Source organism: Erythrolamprus reginae, chromosome 3 (genome assembly GCF_031021105.1).
Source record: "Erythrolamprus reginae isolate rEryReg1 chromosome 3, rEryReg1.hap1, whole genome shotgun sequence".
Lineage (NCBI taxonomy): Eukaryota > Metazoa > Chordata > Lepidosauria > Squamata > Dipsadidae > Erythrolamprus > Erythrolamprus reginae.
In genome coordinates this window covers 72,199,631-72,215,511 of record NC_091952.1, presented here as the reverse complement: position 1 = coordinate 72,215,511, position 15,881 = coordinate 72,199,631, and the positions used below count along the sequence as shown (strand labels likewise).

Below are 15,881 nucleotides of genomic sequence, written 5' to 3'. Positions count from 1 at the left end.
TTGAGGATTCTGCTTCCATGGAAAGTCTGGTGTTAAGAAGGCTTTACTAAATATGAACAGGGTCAGGCAGAGGCTTGTAAAAGCCAAGAGCACCAAGCTTCCTGTTCCTCTACAGTTTTCTTGAGGAACTGATGATGCAATAACACAAGATCACGCAACAGGTTCAAACTTAATATCAACCGCTCCAAACTTGACTGTAAAAAATATGACTTTAGCAATTGAGTTGTCGAAGCATGGAACTCATTACCGGACTCCATGGTGTCAGCCCCCAACATTTTCCCCTTAGACTATCCACAATTGACCTCTCCAGGTTCCTTAGAGGTCAGTAAGGGGCGTGCATAAGCGCACTAGTGTGCCTTCCGTCCCCTGTCCAATTGTCTCTCCTATATTTTATATATCTTTTCTCCAATTCATATATCTTTTCCTCTACTCTTCATCGACATATTCTATTCTCATATCTTTTCTTCTATCAGTTCCCTGATATTTACTACTACATATTTTTATTCTCTTTAACTTTCAATTTGTAGTGGACAAAATAAATAAATAAATAAATAAATAAATGAAATGTGGTTTTTTGCCAAGGGCAAAGTGACCCTTCTGTTTCTTATGCAGATTAACTCTCAGCATAGATTGACCAAAAGACTTGGCTTGGTTAAACTTCTCACTTTCTCCTAGTGAAACAAAAGAAGAGATAATCTTCTATCCATCATTTATGGCTTAAAGCACCATTACAGCAATCAGATCTTTAGATTGATTGCTTCTAGCTATATAATTGAGAGCATAAGCACCAAAGACAAATTCCTTGTGTGTCCAATCACACTCGGCCAATAAAGAATTCCATTCCATTCTATTCTCATCCACTAGTTCAGATTACAGTATCAGAGAAAGGTAGAGATAGAAGGGATTTTTATTTTTTAATTTATGCCTAAATCAGTAACCGTATTTATGGTGTGAGATGTCAATGATTTGTATTATCGAAAAGATTTTGATGTTTGCAAGATAGGAAAGCAGGTTCTGCATAAACAATGCATATCTATATTGGAATTTAACATTCAAAGTCAAACTTACCTTTTCCATATAGGTGTACAGAACACTTTCTGGAGATAAGGAACCATCTTTTAACTTTGCAGTTAGTTCCACAAGAGAAAGAGATAGGATTGGAGCAGTCTTTATTCCTGGGTTCTGCAGCAAGGAACAAACATACTACTGACATACCATTGAAAAATGGATATATGTTAGATCAGTGATTTTCAACCTTTTTTGAGCTGCGGCACATTTTTTACATATACAAAATAATGGGGCACCTTGAGTGGGGGGGGAGTGGGGGGGCTAAAAAAGGTTTGGACAAAAAAAATTCTCTCTCTCTCTCTTCCTCCCTTCCGCTCTATTTTTCTCCCTCTTTCTCTCTCTTCCTTCCTTCCTCTCTCTCCATCCCTCTTTCTCTCTTCCTTCCTTCCTCTCTTTTATGCTCTCTTTCTATCTCCCTCCTTTCCTGCCTCTCTTTCTCTCTCTCTCTTGCTTTCTTTCTTTCTCTTTCTTTCTCTCTCTCTCTTGCTTTCTTTCTCTTTCTTTCTCTCTCTCTCTCTTTCTTTCTCTCTCTCTCTTTCTCTCTCTTGCTGAGCTTCGCGGCACACCTGACCATGTCTCGCGGCACAGTACTGTGCCGTGGCACACTGGTTGAAAAACACTGTGTTAGATCAGTGATTTTTAAACTACACTCTGTAGATTATTATTGATGCATGGAGGTTCACCAGCTGGCCTATCACCCATCTTCCCTAGCCATAATCTCTCCATTCCCCACAATCACTGCCATCAACTGGCCAGAGCTGTTCAATCTTCTGGTTGCACTTCTAGTTAACTGGTCTGCAAAAATAGTTCAGTGGTTGCAAACTGGCTTGTTTGAAGCATGAAAGTAGCAAAGTAAATGCTAAAATTTACAAAATGCACAAGAGTCAGCAGTTGTTATTCGGGCAAGGGGTATAATATAAATGGAAGCAGTAAATAATTTTAATTTTTCCTACAAAATGTATTTTAAAATTCTTTTAAAATGGAGGAAATGGGAAGGCACATACAATTGCAACAATAATGATTAGCTTATTTGCTAAAGAATGTGAACTCTCACCCTCTTAAAAATAAAAATGTAGGAGGAGAATGTTTAATAGGATGGTTCCCATATTTCCTAAATGTTTATTTTGTGGTCCTTAATAGTAGAGAGTTGAAGAAGCACTTTTTCAATTGTTTGTTTAATCAGTCAATATACAGTATTTTGAGACTAACTACAGCAACATTGAGCAGCTTAAAATTAAAAATGTAGCTTCAAACAAATAGATTAAAGATTAAGATACTCTACCATGGATTAATGTGTAAATTTGTACCATTTAGCTGAAAAAACCCTTTAGTCCTACCAAGGGAACACTTTATGTTGCTTCTATTTAGTTAAGAATAGCTTTAAATTCAATTCTTCATGAGAGACTATGGAGGAAATCACCTACAACATCCATTGATCCACATCTTCTTTGGTTCATAACTCTATTACCTCAAAACAGATAGAGGCTATTGTGACGGTGATTTAAAATAACCATCCTTCTCTTCAGAGGAGTCAAAAGGAGCTATATTCTTGCCCCCTTATTGTTCAACTTCTATATAAATGATGTCGCCAACACAGAAACAAATAACTATTTGATCTAGTGCATTTAACTTATTTTTTTTAAAGTACCGGTAGATCCTTAATGGTGGGTAAGGGGAAGATAAAAATCTTTGTTTTGATATTCCAGTGTATTAGTTTTTCACCAAACTTCGGGTTGTTATTAGCATAGTTTTGCAGAAGTGGTGTGCCAGGGCCTGCTTCTCTGAGAGAAAGGGGCAGGCCAAGGTCATCCAGCTGGCTTTGTGCCTAAGGTGGGAGTAAAACTCATGGTTTCTAGCCTAATGCCACTACACCAACCTAGCTGTCTTCGGTTAACATCGTATTTCAATACATCAATGAATTACGTACGCACACTGTCATAAAGAGGAGTTTTTAAACAGCTTTGTTTCAGAACTAATTATTCATCTTGACACAGCAAGGCAAAGATCCAGTTTTGCCTCCACTAGATATCTGATTTCAGCACTTTACCTCTCCTGCCAAAAAAATGAGGTCAAGGGAAGGTAGGTTGGGAAATGTATTTATATATTTCATGCCATTGCTCTTCCCTGTCATTTTAAAAGACAGCCCCAATCAGTTTGCCGTTTTCAATTCTCGTGCTGTGTATGGCTGCCCTACTCAACCATTTCTTTTATATTATGACCACATGTACAACACTGACAGTACTTTTATCCAGGGGTGAAATGCTCCTGGTTAACTCATGCCTGTCAGTCGTCGGGGAGAAGGTTCAACTTCAGCTTCAACCACAACAACACAAGAGCACGCAACAGATTTAAACTTAATATTAACCGCTCCAAACTTTACTGTAAAAAATATGACTTCAGTAACCGAGTTGTTGAAGCGTGGAACTCATTCCAGACTCCATAGTGTCATCCCCAAACCCCCAACACTTTACCCTTAGATTATTTATGGTTGACCTATCCAGATTCCTAAGAGGTCAGTAAGGGGTGAGTATAAGTGCACTAGAGTGCCTTCTGTCCCCTGTCCTATTGCTCTCCTATATCTCCTATACCTTTCTTCTATTCCTATATCTCTTCTTCTATTCTTTCATTGATATGTTCTATTACTATATCTTCTTTTCTATTATTTCTTAAATATATTTTACTATGAGTATCTCCTCTATAACCTTCATCATGTATTTTACTATGTGTATATATGTATATATACCCACTAAAACTCTCATTGTGCATTGGACTAAATAAATAAGTAAGTAAGTAAGTAAGTAAGTAAGTAAGTAAGTAAGTAAGTAAGTAAGTAAGTAAGTAAGTAAGTAAGTAAGTAAGTAAGTAAGTAAATAAAAAAATAAATAAAAAAATAAAAAATAAAAAAAATAAATAAAAAATAAAAAATAAAAATAAAAATAAAATAAAATAAAATAAAATAAAATAAAATAAAATAATAAAATAAAATAAAATAAAATAAAATAAAATAAAATAAAATAAAATAAAATAAAATAAAATAAAATAAAATAAAATAAAATAAAATAAAATAAAATAAAATAAAATAAAATAAAATAAAATAAAATAAAATAAAATAAAATAATAAAATAAAATAAAATAAAATAAAATAAAATAAAATAAAATAAAATAAAATAAAATAAAATAAAATAAAATAAAATAAAATAAAATAAAATAAAATAAAATAAAATGGTTGTAAAAGGAATGTGAGGCTCTGCCCACCTGCCCAGATGCCACCATTTGGGTTCTTTTATTCTCTGTGCTTGCACAGAACACTTTGCATATGCACAGAGGGTAAAAGAACCTTAATGGCAGGGTCTGAGCAGGTGGGCAGAGACTCATGCTCCCTTCACAACCAGCTCTCCAACAACCGACAGTATAAAATTCCTGTTAATACCGAAAAAACAAAGGGAGCAAAAATTCTTGCCAAACCAGGGATAGTTCTTCTGGAGTTCTATATTGGAACCCATACCGCATCTCAGACATTAACACCATTGAAAATGTCCAAAAATACTTCACCAGAAGAGCCCTTAACTCCTCCACATGAAACAGAATACCCTACGAATCAAGACTTACAATCCTGGATCTTGAAACCTTGGAACTACGATGCCTCAAACACGATCTAAGTATTGCCCACAAGATTATATGCTGCAATGTCGTGCCTGTTAATGATTACTTCATCTTCAACCGCAACAACACAAGAGCACACAGCAGATTCAAGCTTAATATTAATCGCGCCAAACTTGACTGTAAAAAATATGACTTTAGCAATCGAGTTGTCGAAGTGTGGAACTCACTACCGGACTCCGTAGTATCATCCCCTAACCCCCCAACACTTTACCCTTAGACTATCCACGGTTGACCTCACCAGGTTCCTAAGAGATACATAAGAGGTACATAAGGGGTGTACATAAGTGCACCAGAGTGCCTACTGTCCCCTGTCCTATAGTCTCTCCTATATCTCATATATCTTCTCGTTTATCTGTTCTATCCATCATCTATCAATTATATTATCCATCATCTATCAATTATATCTCTTTTATCTCTTATACTTTCTGCTATCAATTATATCTCTTTTATCTCTTATACTTTCTGCTATTCTCTCTAGTCATATTTTACTCCTATATTTCTCTTCTATACTCTCTTTGATACATTCTAATCCTATATATCCTCCATAACCTTCATTGTGTATTATTGTGTATTGGACAAAATAAATAAATAAATAAATAAATTGCATTTGACGAACATTTCTTGTCTTTTTATGCACACTGAGAGCATATGCACCAAAGACCAATTCCTTGTGTCCAATCACACTTGGCCAATAAAGAATTCTATTCTATTGTAGAGTGAAGGCTGCACAAAGAACATTGATAGTCCCAACTCAGGATGCTACACTCTCCCTCCCTCCCCTCCCCCACTCTCTCTCACGCACACTTTTGTGCAAGAAGAAAGACAAGAGGTTTGCTCTTTGTACCTAGACATACTGACCTCAGCATAATCCTGACATGTGTCAACAGTCACTAGATAAATGTTAAGCTCAATATCCACTGGTTTCATGGTGGATGATTTGTTACCATCCTGCTAAAAAAAAGTGGGCAGAGACAGCTGCGTTAAGAAGGCAGCTTGGATGCCAGAAGAGAAGGCAAAAGAAATCCTATGCCTTCTCCCGCCTCCTGCATGACAGAAGGTATGCGTGAACATTAAGAACCTCCTAATGTTAAATAGGAAACCCAAAGCAATAGGAACCTTAGCCAAAAAATATGGAAAATAAATGTAGCCCTGTACAAAATCTGCAGCAAACCGTTACTTTCAAAAATGAAAATAACTACTTTAAGTATGAAATAGATCTGGGCAAGCAAGTTATCATATCACCACTGTATGGTATAAAATGCACGTTCGTATTTGCTTAAGCAAAGCAGAAGCCATAATGCAGGGATCATGAGTCAGCAAAATATGTTTTACATGTAAATCTGTGTTAGTAGTTTTCTGAAATTAGGAAAAAGAAGGACATCTGATTATTATTTTTTAAATCAAAAGCTATAGTACCTGCTGTTTAAACTGCTTTGCTGCCTTCTCCATTCGCTGAAACCCACGTTCTCTCTTGGTCTTGAATTCATCAAGTTTCTTCTGCACCCGTATGTGGTTCATCCATTTGCACATCAGAATGGCAGCAGCTGAGCCACAAAGCAAGCCTGAGACAAGGCGCCTGTCCACTTCAGTCTCTGGAAAAAGCTCCTTAATTTTCTCGAGAGCCATGGTTCACCTTTCAGAATCCGAAAAAGCTGCTAAGAATCCGAAAAAAGCTGCTAAGACTGTGTTCCCTGGAGCTAATGGGAAAGACAGGAGAAGGAAGTGGGTGGCGATTCTTAAGCCCACCCAGATGCTGTCAAGTCCAAGCAACTGACAGATCAGAAGCCTGTCTAATAAGGAATGAAGAACTTCCAGAAAAGTATCCCTGTAGAAGAATCTTTCAAGTGACTATTGTTGACTTAGCCATCACAACATTCCAATGTACTGTACAACCTGTCACTTTAGCAATATAAGATGATCCACCTGTTCCATTCTATATTCCACCAAATGTTACATCCATCCATCCATAGAAAATAGAAAGAAAGAAAAAAAATCCCACCCAGATGCTATGAAATTTTGTTTTCCTTTGTGATCTGTCTAGATATGTTTTTAAAGACTACATATTGCTGGTGACAAAGGAAAGACCTATGTAGCAGACACAACAATAAAATAAAAACACTACCATAAACTTTAGGCCTCTTTTATTTCTAAGATGCAACTGTGATATTATTTCTGATTAACAGACTTGCTTCTCTGTGCTCAAATCTATAATAACTATTTCACTGCTTACACACTCTTATCGTCTAAGGAAGTGATGGCGAACCTTTTTTTCCTTGTGTGCCGAAAGAGCATGAGTGTGCACATGTGCGAGTGCCCACACCTATAATTCAATGCCTGGGGAGGGCAAAAACAGCTTCCCCCATTACCCGGAGGCCCTCTGGAGGCCAGAAACGGCCTGTTTCCCAACTTCTGGTGGACCCAGTAGGCTCGTGTTTTGCCTTTCTCGGGCTCCAAAGGCTCCCCTGGAGCTGAGGGAGGGTAAACACGCCCTCCCCATCCCCCTGGAGGCTCTCTGGAAGCCAAAAATGCCCACTCAGAATGCACATTGCCCTCCACATGCATGTTGGAGCTGAGCTAGGACAATGGTTCAGGTGCCATAGGTTCACCATCACTTGGTCTAAGGGATAGCATACCAATATTTCAAGTCTGAATGTATAAAAAGAATCTAAAAAACGACAATGTCATATTGGCTGTTTGAGGGATACACGCAGATAGATAGATAGATAGATAGATAGATAGATAGATAGATAGATAGATAGATAGATAGATAGATAGATAGATAGATAGAGACAGACAGAGACAGAGACAGAGACAGAGACAGACAGACAGACAGACAGACAGACAGACAGACAGACAGACAGACAGAGTGAACATCTATGTAATCCTCAGGAGGATCGGGCAACTAGAATATTTTTTTAGTCCTTGCTTTGTTGCAAAGGCTCAGTTAGCCTTTCTGGGCATTTAACTTGCCTCTGCAAGAACTTGGACATAGCCAGTGTATTTGTTGTGGTTAATCTCAATCCACTTCATGCAAATCCACTTTATATTTTATTTTCACCACCCGTCATTCCAATCACCAATTGTCATGTTTCCAGCTTCGTTTGATGATTTCACCCACCACTTATTCTATCATTCACAAAAGGAATCATGCATTTCTTTTCAATCTCAACCCTTCTTAGGTTTCTTAGACCTTCTCCATATATCAGATTGCAATGCCGTTCTTTTAAAAAAAGATAAGCATTACTATGTGCTAGAAATAATTCCAATTAAAGTTAGTGGGACATCCGAGTAGGCATATGAAGGATTGTACCACCAGTTTCATACTAGCTTAGCTTTTTTGTTTTGTTTTTAAAGAAAGGCAAATGAAGAAGACAAGTGATGTGGCTGAGAAAGCTGGAATTAAGATCCAAATGTGTTTATTTCTGAGGAGAAAGAACTGAATCTGAAGAAAGATACTGTAGTTTTATCTTTCTGTTTGTTGCACAGTGTGTGTTTTATCTTTCTGTTTGTTGCACTGTGTGTGTACTTTGAGACCATTACGGCAAAAGTGTGCATAAGGGAGAGCATTTAAAAAATCCTTCAATGTGGCAATCACATCCATGTCATCAAAGCCCCACTTCTTTTGTATGTGTGTCATGCATAGGACATTCTCAGGAGCAAAAAACATGACTTTTTAAATCTGTCCTGCATGCCTCACATTACAGCAAATGCGCAGTCTCATGAAATTTCAGCAATAATGCATCAAATGTACATCACTTTTTTTCAACAAGAGAGCCATAGTTTAGATTTACTTTGGGGCACAGATCTTTAATACTGGGAACAGTTCTGTATACTGGATGTGGATTTTTTTAAACTGGATTTTGCCCCCAAAGCTGTGCAAGGCTGCACATGTGTTTAAGTAGTTAGTTGCATTAACAAAAAAAAGAAAATCCTATAACTCGCTTGCCAGATTACAACCTATTAAGTAAACCAGAACAAAATTCTTGCTTACCGAGCCAGCTTTGCTCAAGTCAAACCAGTTTAACAGGCTACATTTTTACTGACCAATGAATATTCCTGTTTTTCCCTCCTATAAATGCTAGCAAGGATATGATGAAAAAGATAGTGAAGTAATGACACAAAACAAATCTTTAAAAAAATATATGGAAGGATTTGTATAAAGATTTAAGTAATTTTTCTCTGAGTAGACATTTGTTAGTTTTTAATGGTTGGCAAATGAATGCAAAAGTAAATGAAAATGCCTAAGAAGTATTTGCTATTTTTTAAAATACTAATTCTGTACCATGTACATTTAAAGACAAAAAGATGCCAACCTCCGTGTGGTTTTAGAAAATGGGTGCCCTATTGGAAGACCTAAAAGGCCAGGTAAAACACGAGTCATTATGTAGAAAATATATTCTATGTGATTCCAAAGAGTTGACACTGACATTTACTTCAGCAAGTGGGTTGCTCTTAAAACCGGTAGCAGCAACAGGCTCTATCCACATGCTCGGGATGCGTTGTGCATACAAACGTCTGGCAAAATACTAGCAAACTAATTCAGAACCCACTGCTGACTTACTTATTTTTGCTGTTTGTTATGGATTTATGATGATGATGATTATGATGATGATGATGATGATTATTATTATTATTATTATTATTATTATTATTTAAACTTGAATGCCGCCCCTCTCTGAAGACTCGGAGCAGCTCACAACAAAATAGAAAGCACAAATCTAATATTAAAAACAATTATAAAAACCCATTATAAACAGTCATATCATCCAATTAAACCATACATAAAATGAAACATCTAAGGGTCAGTTATGTCCCCCAAGCCTGGCGGCATAGGTGGGTTTTCAGTAATTTGCGAAAGGCAGGGAGGGTGGGGCAGTCCTGATCTCCGGGGGGAGTTGATTCCAGAGGGCCGGGGCAGCCACAGAGAATGCTCTTCTCCTGGGGCCCACAAGATGACATTGTTTTGTCGACGGGACCCGGAGAAGGCCAACTCTGTGGGACCTGATTGGTCGCTGGGATTCGTGCCGCAGAAGGCGGTCCCGAAGGTATTCTGGTCCGATGCCATGTAGGGCTTTATAGGTCATAACCAACACTTTGAATTGTGACCATAAACTGATCGACAGCCACTGCAGGCCGTGGAGTGTTGATGAGACATGGGCATATCTGGGAAGGCCCATGATTGCTCTCGCAGCCGCATTCTGCACGATCTGAAGTTTCCAAACACTTTTCAAAGGTAGCCCCATGAAGAGAGCATTACAGTAGTCAAACCTCGAGGTGATGAGGGCATGAGTGACCGTGAGCAGTGATTCCCTGTCCACATGATTTTCCCAGGAACAGGGGGGGGGGAAGCATATAACTGTGATGACAACTTGTGCCACAAGTGGCATGCGGAGTCCTCTCTATGGGCACATGAGCAGTTGCCCCAGTTCAGCTCTGTTGCACATTCGTGTGTGCACCCACCAGCCAGGTGTTTTTTAGGTCTCGGCAACACATGTACGGAAGGTAGGATGCACGCCCTCACGTACGTGCAGAGGCAGGATCACATGCGTGAGATGGGGCATGTAGGGGTGGGGTCTCACATTGCATTAGGGGTGCATGTGCACTTTCAACACTCAGCACTGAAAAGATTAGCCATCACTGCTCTATAAGAAGGCTCATTGTTTCCTGTGGCTCTGCTTTTGTAGCATTTGCTCGCAAGTAAACTGAAGATCAAATTTGTCCCATACTTTTCAGTATTCAAAAACCTGCCTCATGCATTTTTTTTCTTCTAATCGCACCTTTGAAAAATCTCAATTTTAAAGTGGTTTTTTCCCCCACAACAGAAGATGAAGGCTGGAGAAATATTCAGTATTTCTGATATCAGAAATTTATTATTTATTTATTCATTTATATTTGCCATTCAAGTATATTATTATTATTATTATTATTATTATTATTATTACTACTATTACTATTACTATTACTATTACTATTGTTGTGGTTAGCTCTGGCCCAGCTCCTGCCCCAAGGAATGTGCAGGTGGATGTGGGGGAAACATACACATGCCGCAGGCCTGTTTTGCTCCCGATGGAATCTGCCGACGAAGCTTCCTCTAATCAAGGAAGCATGAGTGACAGGGAAGAGGGGAGTTTGGCAGACAACCCAGGAGGAGATCAATCATCTGTATCATCCTTGGATTCTGAACAAGAATTAATGACACATCCACACATGTGTAGAGTGATGCATAGGAGACAACAACTGGAGGATTATTACAAGAGAAAATGAGGCCACCTGTGGTTCGGTGGGGCTGATGTAATTAGTGCTACAGATAAAAAGAACAGTGTCCTGGTTTAGCCTTGTGGCAGTTTATCTGATTCATTGTTTCATCAAGATCATGATTTTTGTGCTGTTCAAGATTGTGTGTGGACTCTCTGGACTTTAGAATTGGACTCAATTTCCCAATTATTGGGTGAGCAATTGGATTGCATTTAACCTGTGCCTTGTGTGTACCAGAAAATCCCTTTGACATTTAAAAAGGGAGCTGTTTCTGTTTTTCTGTTTATAAAACCTTTTGTTTATAAAACCTTTCCTTTTATTGGGTGGTGTGTGTCTTCCTGGACTAATTACCCTGTAATTACAGGCAGTTGAAACACACCGTCAGAACTATTATTATTTATTAGATTTTTATGCCACACTTCTTTGAAGATTCCGAAGTATAGAATTATAGTTTGTATTAATAATAATAATAATAATAATAATAATAATAATAATAATAATTTATTAGATTTGTATGCCGCACCTCTCCGCAGAGTCGGGGCGGCTCACAACAATAATAAAACAATGTCTAATGTTTAAAAGAAAACACATTAAAAACCCAACATTTAAAAACCATGCAACACAAGCATACCATACATAAAACTATATAAGCTTATATTAACATAAAGAAGTATAAAGAGCTGATAAAAAGGATAATAGGACAGAAGGACAGGGATGGTAGGCACAATAATGCGCTTATGCACGGCCCAATAGAATCCATTTAAATAATAAACAATAGGATCCATTTAAGAAATTTGGCATGGATAAATAAAGGTTGAAACTGCTGCTGTATTCCTTGGCAACCATATTTTGTGTTGTGGATTCATTAATCTTCCAGTGAGGAAAAATACTACCAGTTGCCTACATTCCTTTCCCCACCCTAGAACTGAGGTTACGTTTCATAAGTTATTTTCCATCTTCCTGCTCTTGTTGCTCCCACTCCTAAATTCTTCTCTCTCCATTAATTAAATTCCATAGTGCATTTTACTTATTCTCTGATCTCAAGTGAAATTTAATTCATCTCAATTTTGGCAGGGTTGAGGGACACTGCAGGTTGCAACTTAACTAAAACTCTTTCCTTGACCACCCATGTCTTGGGAATTTTGAAAATACACTGTGACTCTTTTTAAACAAATGAGCATATGTATAGAATCTCACCCACCAGCAAACCCTATAAAAATATGATGAAAAAGCAGAATTTTCAGAATGTTAAATAAAATCCTCCAATTGTCTTGAAGAGTTAAATATGCCTCTTGCAAACCTGTGATGCCTTTTGTTTATTCCATTCCATTCATTACTTCTTGTCCTGCCCTCCCTTGTGCTTTGGAGAATCGGTTGTTCCTCTCTTCTCTGTAACAGCCCCTTAAATATTGAAATATTGCTATCATGTCATCCCTACGTCTTCTCTTCATTAGACTACATTGTGTTCCAGCGATTTAAAATTTAAAACATTCCTTAGAAGTAAGGAGAGGTCATATATTTTTGAAAAATATACAAAGTGACTGATTAATCCATTCCAAACTTGATTAATCATTAAAAAGCCTTGTGTGCTTACAGTAGTACTATTTTTTCTACAGAGACAGAGAGACATTTTTCTTCTTCAGAACTTTCTGGAAGGACCACATAATTATAAAACTTTACACGATCATATCAGGCTTATTCAGTTGGTATATTGTATCTGGTATATAAAATTTGACATAAAAATGAGCAGTTGACCCCTCAGAAATTCAGATAATTACAGTGAACAGTCAGTTCTCCTGAGATACAACATAATTGTATTTAGTGGGGAGCTTTCAAATTCATGTCTCCACATGAGGTGGAACCTACCATCTGAAGAGTTCTAACTTGCATATTTTATTTTATTTACTTTGTCAAGATGTATTAGATAACAGATATATGTGGGTATAAACAGTTATTAATACATGAAATGGATACAAATAAAAGGGGACTAGGACAGGGACCATAGGCACATTGGTGCGATTTTTCACACAAAATTTTATGCTAATAAAATTATTATTATTATTATTATTATTATTATTATTATTATTATTATATAATTAAAATAATAGAAATAATAGAAAATAAAATTATATTATCATCATAATGATTATAATAATAAAAAATAATAATATAGATATCATGTTAGATATCTTACATAAAAGCATTTTTACTTATGTGGAAGGACTCCATGCTGTAAACCTTTTTACATTATTTGTGAAGAGTGCCCCTCCTGGGACCTGAACTGCATTACTTGAAGGGAAGAGTTGCACATAGCCCATAGCTTAGAGTTTGATCCTAAGACGGCTCAAGGTTGTTTTCCATCCTTTTGAAGTTGGTAAAATGAGGATCCAGATTGTTGGCAGTAATATGCAAATAATGCTGATATTGTAAACCACCCAGAGAATGCCGTAAAGTATATACATCTAAATGCTATTGCTATTAAATTATTGCTATTAAAATACGATTTCAGCAACAGAATGATCAATGCCTGGAATGGTTTCTTCCCCAGACCCTCAAAACTTTATCCTTAGTCTGTCTACAGTTGACTTCACCCCATTCCTAAGAGACTGTAAGGGGTGTGTAATAAGTGCACCATTGTGCCTACCGTCCTTGTCTTACTGTCCTATTGTCCTCATTTATCTCTACTTACTTTGCTTATGTTTATGTTTATGTTTATACCTATGCCTGCTATCTTTTGTACATGTTTGACAAACAAACAAATAAATAAAATAAATAAACGTAACGGAAAAAGAGTAAATGCAGCCAGACCATTGATTGGAACATCATCTTTCAGCTGTGGCAAGGAGGGCATTTGCCCAGGTTCGCCTGGTGCACCAGTTGCGGCCCTATTTGGACAGGGAGTCATTGCTCACAGTCGCTCATGCCCTCATCACCTTGAGGTTCGATTACTGCAACGCTGTCTACATGGGGCTACCTTTGAAAAGTGTTTGGAAACTTCAGATCGTGCAGAACGCAGCCGCGAGAGCCATCGTGGGGCTTCCAAGATTTGCCCACATTTCTTAAACACTCCGTGGCTTGCATTGGCTGCTGATCAGTTTCCGGTCACAATTCAAAGTGTTGGTCATGACCTTTAAAGCCCTATATGGCATTGGAGCAGAGTACCTCCGAAACCGCCTGCTACCGCACGAATCCCAGCGACCGATAAGGTCCCACAGAGTCCGGGTCCCGTCGACTAAACAATATCATTTGGCGGGCCCCAGGGGAAGAGCCTTCTCTGTGGCGGCCCCGGCCCTCTGGAACCAACTCCCCCCAGAGATTAGAACTGCCCCCACCCTCCCTGTCTTTTGTAAACTACTCAAGACTCACTTATACTGCCAGGCATGGGAGAGTTGAGACACCTTTCCCCCAGGCTTTTTTTTTAATACTTTGTTTTATGTTTGGTATGAATGTGCTGTTTGGTTTTTTTAAATAATGATAGGGTTTTATATGTTTTTTAATATTAGATTTGTTCCAGTGCTGTATTGTTTTTATTACTGTTGTGAGCCGCCCCGAGTCTTCGGAGAGGGGCGGCATACAAATCAAATGAATGAATGAATGAATGAATGAATGAATGAATAAATAAATAAATAAATAAATAAATAAATAAATAAATAAATAAATAAATAAAATACTGCTAAAGAGCCCTGAAGGAGCAACTTCTCCATCCCTAAAATCAGGGCTGGCATCATTACATTAGGAATTAGATAGGGATACTTAACTTGCCTTTAACTTACCATCCTTCTGAAGAAATATTCACACCAATTACCAGAGAAGAAGTAGTGCTTTCCCCTCTTTTTTTTCTTTTGAGGGGGAAGGTAGGAATAGGAGAATGAGGTCTCTTAGGAAAATGATTACCATTTCTCTCTTAAAACAATCACCACTGTGAAAAACAGGCTCAAATCATTTCACTGACATCTGTCCCTTTTGCTGGAGAACTTCAACTAGGCAATCACAGGATGTGAGGGCTGCAAACAGTCTGTCAACTTCAAACTGAATCCGGCCACAGACATCTTTCTGTTCCTCAGTTACCACACAGAGTAGAAAGGAGGTTGGAATGCATTACTAGACAAAGCAAAGAGTTTTGTCATGAGAACCAAGGTCGTCTCTACCAGCCAACAGATAAGGTTGGTGAAGGAGTGCCTGAAGAGCCTGTCAATTGGCCAATGTGACCTGTGACAATTGGTGATTGGGTTATTTCCTATTTTAATTATACTGAAACCATGGGAAAGATTTCGAGTATATGATTATACTCATTAAAGAAGATCTTTGAGAAAGAGCTAAGCCTCAGTGTTTTGATTTGGTAGGGTTCATTAGTTGAAGCCTTGACACGGTCTATGAATTGTCTACATTTGCTTAAACCAGAGTATTCTTTTGCCAATTTTAATTTGCCAATGTCTTATCAAAGTCAGCCAATGTTATCCGTGACATTTTTTATTCAGTTTTCACCAGAGGTGGACTACTGCCCGGACCGGCAAGGGAGGGAAGGATGGTGCAGTGGGTAGCAAAAATGGAGCTCCACCCCAGAGTACCCTATTTGCACTGAAATATGTTGAAAGAAAATGCATAAGCCACACCCACAATGTGGTAGTAAAAATTTTGGTAGCTCTTCACCTGTTTTCACATATAGTGTACTATAAAGAGAACGTGTGTATTTTGATCCACAATCTCAAACTAAAGATGAGGGTGCTTGTGTATCAATACTTCTCCCTATCAAAAAAAAAATCTCTGTGCATAGAATCTTGGTCGAAGACAGTAAAATTGTAGTGTAGCCTTTCCTCAATATGAAAGGGTTTTTTTTCCTGGTAGTTTCAAAAGCCAAATTAATGGGCACCCAAACTGTTATTCAAAATAGTATT

General features: G+C 37.8%; 1 protein-coding gene across 1 annotated transcript in view; it reads right to left on the bottom strand.

The window, feature by feature from the left end:
• The window catches only part of LOC139164123 (vitamin D3 hydroxylase-associated protein-like), a 49,413-nt gene extending 37,071 nt beyond the window's left edge, over window positions 1-12,342 (bottom strand). Inside the window, exons 1-3 of the mRNA XM_070745816.1 lie at window positions 12,287-12,342; window positions 6,148-6,428; window positions 1,069-1,182 (exon numbers count right to left, since the gene is read on the bottom strand). Of these exons, the coding sequence (XP_070601917.1) occupies window positions 1,069-1,182; window positions 6,148-6,357 (324 nt within the window). The 5' untranslated portion in view covers window positions 6,358-6,428; window positions 12,287-12,342. The remainder of the gene's footprint in view (window positions 1-1,068; window positions 1,183-6,147; window positions 6,429-12,286) is intronic.
• Between the last annotated feature and the right edge of the window lie 3,539 nt (window positions 12,343-15,881).